This window comes from Sander lucioperca, chromosome 4, assembly GCF_008315115.2.
Source record: "Sander lucioperca isolate FBNREF2018 chromosome 4, SLUC_FBN_1.2, whole genome shotgun sequence".
NCBI classification, from domain to species: domain Eukaryota; kingdom Metazoa; phylum Chordata; class Actinopteri; order Perciformes; family Percidae; genus Sander; species Sander lucioperca.
The window spans coordinates 45,200,807-45,212,106 of NC_050176.1; the positions used below are offsets into that span (position 1 = coordinate 45,200,807).

Genomic DNA, 11,300 nt, shown 5'->3' on the forward strand with positions numbered 1-11,300 from the left:
TAGCTTCAACCTTGGTTGGAAGGAATTTGAAGGCTGCCACAGCCATCACAGTTCTGAGTAAGATAAAGGCATGCAGAGATGGGGAGCTCCTTTTCAAGTCAGCCCTCATCTCCACTGTTTTGAGCATGTTTTGCTCATGGTTCTTGGGGTTTCCAGAGCTGAAAGAGCGCACATCCCTAGAGTTCACCCATGGTGATTGTCAGGGTATTGGATTGGGCTTTTCCCAGCCTCATTTGCTCTCAACTACCTATCAGAAAGCTGTTGATCCCATGACAGATGGAGGCAGGCATGGTGAGTTGGGAGAGCTTAGTGTGAAGCAGTTCATGGATCAAAGCGTTGAACGCAGCAGGATCCTTCCATATATCCCTGGACGTGTATGTGTACTGTATCTACTGGTCTGTGTAGGAGGTGAATTGAGAGGATCCAGTAGGTGGTCTGTGATGTGATTCAGATGGGTCTACAAGACTGTCAAAGGTCTTTTTGACCACTAATGTCACAGCGACAAGCTTGTAGTCATTACGGCCTTTGATACAGAGTCTTCCGTGGATAGAACTACAGTTGAGAGCAACTAATTAGAGGTTTTATCATTAGTGTTAGTGCTCTAACAACCAAATGTGCCAGAAGTACACTACAATTATAGACCCTCAAATCTAAGAGCAGAATTTCATGTGTGTGCCTATACCAAAACAGGAATAAATAAACAATAAGCAATGCTTCTTTATGCTGCTTTTTATGTGGAAAATGTGAGGAAACTGAAGAATGTTCAATGAAGTAGGAGTTGAAGATATAGATTGTTAAAACTGTAGGTGAGTGAACTTTGTAAGAGCTGGTTGAGTTTCAACTGCGCTGGAGTCAATTATAAAATAACACTCACTGACATCAAAATAAAATTGATTATAAAATAATAGTCTTTCACTCATGTCACATTACACTATTTCCTAATGTTACCCCCTTTTTTCAGTCACTGATTGCATTAGTTTCTCCTGCTCACACCTCTAATGTTGACAGTCCTGATTTCAGTTTAAAATATGCTTAATAGGAATAGTAACTTGCAGCAGTTAGGTGAGGAAGCAAATTATTAGAATATATATAGATTTTTTTTAAAGCACTTGATCACTTAAACATATGCATGGCTGTTAATATATAAAGGATAAGACATTCTACATTTAAATTTTTTTCAAAATTCCAATAAAAGACCAAAACCAACTATGAATTCATCCAACTTATAAGTATCGCCGGTATGGCCAAACCATGATATATTTGTTGCTTCTGTGTCCCAGACCTTCATTGTTATCCAAAAACTATTAAAAACACACCAATGAACCACACTGTTGCACTCGATGATATGTTTGTTATTATGATGAACACGGACACTGTAATTTATTTTGAGTCAATCCCTCATACACCGTCCTGCTGTTGTAAATATCACTAGAACACCAAATGTGTGTTAATCTGCAGCTGCAAATAGTTACCAGCAAAGGACTTGTTGATTTGTGACCTGTTTACAAAGACTTACACCTTCAGTAGGAACCAATGGGCTTGTAGCTGAGTGCCACAGAGAGGGGAAGACAGAATGTGTAGTGATACGATCTGGTACATTGTTGGCCATGGGATCAGTGACAATAAGATAAATATGTCAATAAATAATGGCAAACGTATCCTTTAAGTTAAAAACAACTTACATAACTGTGGGATTCAGCCCATGAACCAGAAACTGATGGCAACATAAAATGACTGGTGCTGTTGTCTATTCAACATTCAAATATGAAAGTTGTTCCTTTTATCAGCAGTTTGAGATCAGGGTACTGAAGTGGAAGTTGCTACAAAAAAGAGCTTGTCTAAGCTGCTCTGATTTATAATTTTTTGCTACCCTAACCCAACAAAGAGGATCAAAAGTCAATAGATGGATGGATGGATGAACAGTTACATATCCACAAGTGCATTATCTAAGACCAATGCCTTTAAAGAGCCTGCAGAATGAGCACAAAATGTCTTCAGTATATCTGGCAAACTTGATCCCTATCCCTGATACTTCACTTGAACTTGAAACAGTTGCAGTTGCCAAATGCTATCAAATATGTATGTCATGCTTGTCTATTTTCTCCGCTGTTATCCTTGTAGACCATGTGGTGAAGCAGTGATCCTCTTTTGTGATGGCACAAACATTAGATTAGGGTTTTAGACTATAACGGCTGTCAACCCAGGTTACGTTGTCTCCAAAGAACATCCTGCCAGAACACACACAGGCACAGACACAGACACAGACACAGACACACACACACACACACACACACACACACACACACACACACACACACACAGACACACACACACACACACACACACACACACAACTACACACACCACTGTTCACCTTTCATTCAATATGCAAATTGAAACGGCAGTTCATTTGCTGATGAAAGAGGATTCATGCTCAATTATATCTTAATGGGTTGGATAGGTTAACAGCATGCTCAGGCCAAAATATTTATTTTAGATGATTTTTTTGCATTAGGTCAAATCTAAAGGCCTCAACAAAATCAACTGAAGTAAAAGTGAACTGACCTGACCCAAGCTGAAGCTCTTTTTTCTAAAACTGTCTCTCTCTCTTCCCTCTGCTTAAAATTCACATGCATGCTAATGCGCGCACACACACCACAGGGCAAATCCCGCGATTGATTGAGAGGGAAATAAAAGCGCGCGTAGGTCGAACGACAGACGGCGTGTGTGCGCTTGGATACTGTGCGTGTCAATGCCTCTGGAATGCATATCGGCCCATCAACACACGCGCACACACACACACACACACGGGCGATTTTAGACCCTTTTTAGTGGGGCTCAAGCCAAAAATTCATCAATGTTTTTCAATTCAATTTTTTTTTTAAATCAATGTTTGTGCTTCAAGTTAGAGTTTGCGAACTTGTCTGTTAGTGATAGAAGACAAACAATTACAGGTTCAAAGGGCTTGAAACAGGTTTAATATCCCGTGTCGCTGTCGCCGATGCTTTGCACCTGTAACCCAGTCAAGGAAAGGGTTAACAGAAACATAGTGTTGGCCAATCGGAGGTGGATGTGCCAGACTCCCGCCTTTGGCTGAGTCTCTATCTAATCTGTCAGAGGGAGAGCAGGAGTGCGGTTGTGAAGTTTGACGTTGGTAGTCCCCAGAGAAGAAGTTGGTCATTTCATGGCGCAGATTAGAACCCAAATTGAAACGTAACCAACTAAAATTGCTGAATGTTAGAACATTGTGTCAAATTGGTCGTTCATTACTGTGACTTATAAATTGTCAGGTTTAGTTCCATCATAGTGTTAATAGTGTCAAAAAACGTTAGCTGACGTTGCTGTTCAGTAGCTAGCTCAGAGATTATCGGCTAATGAATTTACTGATTTAGCGGGGGGGGGGGTTTAACACTTTTGCAAGGCACTGTATCCGTGTCACATTCTCATTAGGGACTGAGCCCCACCAAAGGTCTGATCCTAGAATTCACACACACACCTCCTGGTTCCTCCTGAAGATGAAAAAGAAAGAAAAATGGGGATAAGTCATGTGGAAAGGAAGAGAGAGAGAGAGAGAGAGAGAGAGAGAGAGAGAGAGAGAGAGAGAGAGAGAGAGAGATGTCACCTCCCTCTGCAGTTTGTAAGTCTTTGTTTACTCTCTACCAGCCATAAACTATTCACTAATAGCTGGTTCACAGAGCTCTCTCTCTCTCTCTCTCTCTCTCTCTCTCTCTCTCTCTCTCTCTCTCTCGCTCAATAACATTATGTTGGGGGAAATCCCTACTTTCTAGCCAGGCTGGGCGGCACAGTTGTTCCTGAGTGGCTAGGAAATCCGAAATGCAGAGGTGGTTTAACAGAGCGGCAGCGTGGATGCCCCGGTAGTGTTCAATAGCAGCGCACAGACCAATGCTGCATTGCGCTCCTCACCGAGCAGGTCGGTCCGCCGAGAGACATTCTCACAGCAGTGTGTATATGTTTGTTATGAGCTGGAGGATACTGCCAACAAAGAAAGCATATGTGTGTGTGTGTATATATATATATATATATATATATATATATATATATATATATAATATTATATAGAGGCCTATAATATAGATATTATTATTATTTATTTATTTGGCTTGTAGTGGAGTATAGTAGGCTACCATTAGGCTGGCCATTAGACAGTGCACTTTGTGTACCACCTTTAGTATAAATTACTGTGTGCCGTGAACATCATAGCAATTTCCCATAGTCTACGTAAGAGAGTACTATGTGACAATTTATGTCGCCCTCAGAAAAGAATGAATGAAGCCCTCTACACTTGCCCCGGCAAAATAGCTGCACCAGCAGAAAAATGACTGAGCACTAAGCTGACTTGTATTAAAGGTAGATCACTCTCCTTTCTTCCCGTCTTTCTTTGTCCTTTGTATGAATGTGTGAATAAAGATATTTTCCCACCAGGAGCTGTCAGCAGCCGGGACACCAAGCCATTTAATCTTCCTATATGACAGGGGGAGGTGAGGTCTGTCCCCAGTAACTGACATACACACACACGGCGACCCAACACCGCCTCTGCTGCCTCTCCCGTTACAGCTCAGCGATCGAGTTACGCGGCCGGGGGAAATGTTGCAGTAGCGAGGAGAGAGAGAGAGAGAGAGAGAGAGAGAGAGAGAGAGAGAGAGAGAGAGAGAGAGAGAGAGAGAGAGAGAGAGAGAGAGAGAGAGAGAGAGAGAGAGAGAGAGAGAGAGACTGCAGCATCACTTGAGACCGGCAGCAGCAGCAGTCCCAAGCAGTGCAGGTGAGAGGAAAAAAGCCAGAGGAGTAGGAGGAGGAGGCGCATGTGGAGGAGAGAGAGAGAGACAGAATGCGGGACTCTTGGAAAAAGACGCATCTACACTCGGTCCATCCCCGAGACATCCATCCCGAACACAGGCTACATACGCTGAATTGATGATGATATTGGAATCTCAATTTTAGCCCATCAGGAGAGGCTCTAATTTTTAGTTTTATCAGAAGAAAAAAATATTCTGAGAAACTCGCTTTCATAACTTGCGTGAAGGAATCCTACGGCTTGGCACGTTGCTCCACTGCGGGAAAAAGAGGACAACGCAGCTGGATCTAAAGGTAAGAAAAGATCCAGTAGCAGCACCCCAAGTACTTTTTTTTCAAACTGATTTTCATTCCTCTTCTGGGGATGTTGAGTTAATTTTCACCCGGCATCCGGAGAGCTGAGCAGTGTTTTTTTTTTTTTTCTTCCTTTTGTGTGGTGCTGCATTGCAGTTTCTAACTGTGAAAAACGCGAGAAAAGCTGTTGTCCCAAATGTGACTGGAATAAAAACAACTTACAAATGACAATATGAACTGATACGCGTCCTCGTGTGACAGCGGGATAGCTCTCCGGTTTACGAGAAAGAAAGGGTGAAGAGGATTAATCAAAGGCTGATGAATGAGTTGTTTGTTTTTTCACAGCAGGATGGATTTTTGATATCTTTTATGGCGTCGACAGCCAAGCAAGACAACGAAATTGTTATTATAGAAGTTAAAAAAATCACTGTTCAGTAGCCTACTATAGAAGAATAAAGAAAGCCTGCACCGCTGAAGTGAACTACGGTGAGAGTGTGGAAGCTTTTCCCCGGACCTCAGGCGGCAGTCCGCAGAGAGCGATAGGGAGAAAGTAAGAAAGGATACAACAAACACCCACGCTGTGAGTTACACCAGACCACTAAACACCAATAAAGAAGAGACAAGCCACAGCTCAGAAGCAGTCAGCGGGAAGGAGAGAGGCGAGAGGAAGAAGGAGCCATGCAGAGGCTTGGTGCAGTGCACTCCTCCGCGGCGCAGGCTCTCAGCCTCGTGGTCTTAGTGCTGCAGCTGCTGACTCAGCTACCGGGTGCCGACTCAGCTCTCCGGTACCGGGTGGCGGAGGAGGGCCCACCTGACGTCAAGATTGGCAACGTGGCCGCCGACCTGGGCCTCACGGCAGGTACAGGCAGCGGGGATGTCACCTTCGCCCTGGAGAGCGGCTCCGAGTTCTTCAAGATTGACAATGTGACAGGTGAGCTGACAACAGGCCCAAGGCGCATCGACAGAGAGAAGCTCCCACAGTGCCAGATGATATTTGATGAAAATGAGTGTTTCTTGGACTTTGAGGTGTCAGTGATTGGACCACTGCAGAGCTGGGTAGACCTGTTTGAAGGCCGTGTGGTCATAACAGATATCAATGACAACACACCTTCCTTCCCCTCACCTGTGCTCCAGCTTTCAGTTGAGGAGAATCGCCCAATAGGAACCCTTTACCTGCTGCCCACAGCAACAGACAGGGATTTTGGGCGAAATGGCATTGACCGCTATGAGCTGATCCAAGATGGTGCCGTTGGGTCAGGTTCAACAAGACGCACAGCAGGAGGAAACCCCATTTCTAGAGTGGATGGACTTGGGGACCGGAGGGGTAGAAGTGGAGATATTGGAGGAGGACCCAGGAGCACTGTGTTCGAACTACAAGTTGCAGATATACCAGATGGTGAAAAACAACCACAGCTCATTGTGAAAGGCACATTGGATCGTGAGCAAAAAGATTCATATGAGCTCGTCCTCAGGGTTCGAGATGGGGGGAACCCACCACGTTCCTCCCAAGCCCTGCTTCGTGTTTCCATAACTGATGTGAATGACAACAGCCCACAGTTTGAGAGGTCCACATATGAGGCAGAAATGGCAGAAAATGCTCCTCCAGGTACACCTGTCCTCCAGGTCAGAGCTTCAGACCGCGACATTGGAGTCAACGGGCAGGTGGAGTATGTCTTTGGAGCAGCCACAGAGTCCGTCAGGCGACTTCTGCGGCTGGACGAGGCAACTGGATGGCTGAGCGTCCTTCACAGGATTGACAGGGAAGATGTGGCGCAACTGAGGTTCACAGTAACAGCCAGAGACCGGGGTCAGCCACCCCGCACTGACCGCACCACTGTGATTTTGGCTGTCCGGGATGAAAATGACAATGTCCCAGTCGTAGAAATCCGAAAGATTGGGCGGATCCCTGTTCGAGATGGTGCAGCGTTAGTACCAGAGAACGTTCTGGTGGACACACCAGTAGCTCTGGTACAGGTGTCAGACCGAGACCAGGGAGAGAATGGGGCTGTGACGTGTACAGTTGTAGGAGACGTCCCATTCACATTGAAGCCAGCTGGTGAAACAGTGCTCCCACCCCTACCTGCAGATGAAGCCTTTGACAGGTAAGCCAAACTAAAGGTAACCCATTACAGTTAGTTACAGAAATCCATTACAAAGGAAGGAACTAACTGTTTATTGATATGTAGTTCCTGAATTACTCTGAATAAAGGACTATATAATAAGTTACTTGAAACAGACTGCAGCTAGGGACTTTAGTAATAAACCAGTATTTAATCATTAGTCCCTGTCATTTTGGGTAGGATGATGCACTACTTTTCTTGAGGGAGCACACAAAAATGGTAAGTAATGTTAAGGTAATCATGAAGTAATGATGCATTTTTAATAATAGCTCAGTATAATGCACCACCTTACCCCTGAGGTGGGGTGCGGGGCAAAAACTACTATGTACATAATAAGCAAATAACATTTGGATATGTGCCATTAAGCACCTCATTCCCACATACCAGGAAGAATTAATGTAAAACTGGTTATTATTCATTAAGAAAATGGCCATAATGATTAGCCAATGGTTCATTAAGATGCCATTTAGCAATCTGTTCTTAATTCCTAATATACAGTCCTTGATTCTGAGATTTTCAGGACTTATACATTGGTTTTAAGATAGTTCCTGATATTTCTAGGTAATTCCCAGGTATGTGTACATTTCTGTAAAGTGTTAACAAATTTAAACATAACTTTTTATTACAAATGTTTTTACCAGGAGCTGGTACTGTTTTTATCCCACTTGTTTTCTAACCTTGACAATTACACATTCACCATGCAGTTGCTATAAGTCTCACCCACACTACTGCTCCAGGAGGAATTACTACAATTTCTGTTTTCCACAGAGAATACAGAGATGAGTGAAGTGTTGTTTTATGCAGATTTCATTTAAGCTTGGTTCAAGTGGTGCCACTCATTCACTAAGGCTACAGAGTGGTTTGAATGTCATACAATCTATAAACTTTGAGCAAAAATATTAATAAAAGTCAAGGGTTTTAGACTTTTAGGAATAATACTACGGTGCAGGCTATAAATGTCAGTGCTCCTCAGTCAATGGAAAGATATTTCCTAAAGCTATTGGATGGATGGAGGGAGTGAGGGAAATAGAGATGGCCATCTTAGGATATCACTGCTACTGCTCATGACACCTGTGCATTAAGGGTAGTTGTTGTATTTACTGTAGGGCTGTCCTTGACTAAAGCAATCTTGAGTCAAATTTATAATCATAAAGGTCTTCAGCAAATCGATAAATTGGTTTTCATTAAAAAATCTGTCACAGTTTCTCCAGTATTATTGTCTCTCTGCAGATGACTGCAGTCATGCAGGAAGATCTCTTAAAATGAATTGTGTATTAGAGACCAAAGCATATTTGAGCTGAAATGATTATTTGATTAACCGATTAGTTGATTGACAGAAAATGGATTGCCAACTATTTTGACAATCAATTAAAGTGTAATTTTTCAAGCAAATATTCCAGTAATACTCTGGTGCCAGCTGTTCAAATGACAGGTTTTGTGACTTGTCTTTGTTTCAAATCATTGTAATCGACACACAACACAATGCATTTTAGGATAGCATACTGTATTAGAACATACATAGACCAATACAATGACTATCAACACCCTGGTGGCTGATGAGTCTGCTAATTGACTAAAAGGGAGCAGCAGTAGTATTTTGTTTGATTATTTTACAGACAAGATCTGTATTATCTTCATCTAGGGTAGCAACCACATTCATGAAATTTATTTTTCAATTATTTTTCACAGGAATAAGAAAAAATACTTCTTACATACTTCTGCCTTGCTGGACTACGAGGCCACCAAAGAGTACAGTGTTACCATTGTGGCAGTAGATTCTGGCAGCCCCAGTCTGTCCAGCAACAGCTCACTAATGGTACGAGTGGTAGATATCAATGACCATGCCCCGACCTTTGCCCAGAGCGTTGTGGAGGTCCACTTTGCTGAGAACAATACACCTGGTGAAAGGGTAGTCACTGTGGTAGCCACAGACGCAGACAGCGGTAAGAATGCAGAGATTGCATACTCCCTGGACCCTGCTGGTAACGGGCCATTTTACATAGATGCAGATAATGGAGACATCCGTGCCACCGGGGTTCTGGACCGTGAGCAGCGAGAGAGGTATGAACTCCGTGTCATTGCCAAGGACAAGGGTACACCTTCTCTGCAAGGCTCTGCCACTGTTGTCGTCCAGGTGACTGACCGCAATGACAATGCGCCAAAGTTTGTTCAGGAAATCTTTACATTCTACGTGAAAGAAAACCTGCTTGCCAACAGCCCAGTTGGCATGGTCACCGTGACTGATGCAGACGAAGGCGAGAACGCAGAACTTAGTCTGTTTGTAGAGATGGATGGAGTTGATGAGAAGAAGACGGTAGAGAAGGTGGAAGGAGAAGATGGCGAGAAAGAGCGAGAAGAGATGTTTTCCATCGAGAACAACACAGGGACTATCTTCTCTTCTGCATCGTTTGACCGTGAAAAGCTTTCCTCCTACACCTTCCGTGTCCGGGCTGTGGATGGAGGGGAGCCCCGCAAAACTGCCACCGCCACCATCTCACTCATTGTGACAGATGAAAATGACAATGCCCCCTCAATCACCTCTCCAACCAATGAGTCCTACACCCTCCTTCCACCTGCCAGCAGTGCCCGCACAATCGTCAGGACTGTAACAGCCTTAGACTCAGACACTGGCCCAAATGCAGACCTTCGCTATGCTCTAGTGGGGGGAAATCCCTTCAGGCTCTTTGAAATTGGCCACACCAATGGAGTAATCACCCTGGCAGAACCTCTGGAGCGGCGCCACAGAGGTCTGCATCGCCTGGTAGTCCGGGTCAATGATAGTGGGGCCCCCTCTCTCTGTGCCACCGCCCTGGTTCATGTCTTCATCAACGAGAGCTTGGCCAACGCCACCCTAGTGGATGCACAGGTAATCTTTATGTATAAAGATATATTCTTCAAACTGATTTCAGCAAAATCAAGTAAAGTATATAAAAATACATGTAACTTGAATGGAAGAAATCTTAAGTAGAAAAGATAATAAAAACCCACTGTGCTATTTAGGTGTGTGCAGTTCCTCTATTGTTCCACATAGTTGGTAATGATAACCCATAATGACAGTGGTGATATTGTCCTTTGATCCATTCAAATAATGGGCACTCTGATAACACATTACAATGGAGGAGGGTGGTAATGACAACTGATTGTGGCTGTTTAAACTAAACTGGTAAGAAGATTATTTTCTTGATAGAATGAGATAAATGCACAATTTCTGCAGTGTGCATGGTGTTGCAATTTTCTGCCCATTTTTGAGGAAATAATTGTGTCTATATGTGTCCCAGATAAAGAAGCCTGTTTCTCTTTTGAAGGCTATTGGCAATGCCTGCTTCTTTGTAGTTTGAATGCTCTTTGTCCAGAATGCATTCTTATAATGACTATGTGGTTAAAATAACTGTTATTACTGAAGTAGTTCTTCTTTTATGGTACATTAAACTCAGAGCTGAGCGCATTAGGTGTATGTGTGTGTGTGTGTGTGTGTGTGTGTGTGTGTGTGTGTGTGTGTGTGTGTGTGTGTGTGTGTGTGTGTGTGTGTGTGTGTGTGTGTGTAAGAGAGAGCATGTGAGAGAGAGAGCATTAGGGTGAGTGTGTTAGAGAGGTAGAGAAAGAGAGAGAGATGTCCCTGTCCCAGTTTTGGCCTACAGTCAGTTGAACAGTGTTCATTTGAAAAGTTGCACTTTAGTAGTTTATATTGATGACGTTTGGAAGTTTTTATTGTGTCATGCATCACATTCTGAGCAGAAAAGAATTGGTCAAACTTAGAGCAAAGAAACTGAAAACCACTATAACTCTAAATGAATAATGTTTACAGGAGGAATAAAGGGAATGTGAAATACATGTGTACAAACCATATGCATAGTATTGAATAAATATGTGTGGTATAGGTTAGAGTTGGTTTGAAAGATCCACACTGAGGTGAAGAGGTAATTGACTTGACTTAAAGACATTTGAGATACCGGAAATAGCATGAGTTCTAATTTAGTGTATACCTTATGCTGGCGAAAATCTCTCTTCTCTGCCCTCATTGTATTAATCAAACGAACTTCCCATTATGCTTTAAAAAATGTTCAACAAAGCTAT

General features: G+C 43.2%; 1 protein-coding gene across 1 annotated transcript in view; it reads left to right on the forward strand.

Moving 5' to 3' along the window:
• The first annotated feature begins 3,565 nt into the window (after window positions 1-3,565).
• The window catches only part of pcdh7a (protocadherin 7a), a 43,160-nt gene continuing 35,425 nt past the window's right edge, over window positions 3,566-11,300 (forward strand). Inside the window, exons 1-3 of the mRNA XM_031285862.2 lie at window positions 3,566-3,617; window positions 4,832-7,208; window positions 8,916-10,092. Coding sequence (XP_031141722.1) covers window positions 5,785-7,208; window positions 8,916-10,092 — 2,601 coding nt within the window. The 5' untranslated portion in view covers window positions 3,566-3,617; window positions 4,832-5,784. The remainder of the gene's footprint in view (window positions 3,618-4,831; window positions 7,209-8,915; window positions 10,093-11,300) is intronic.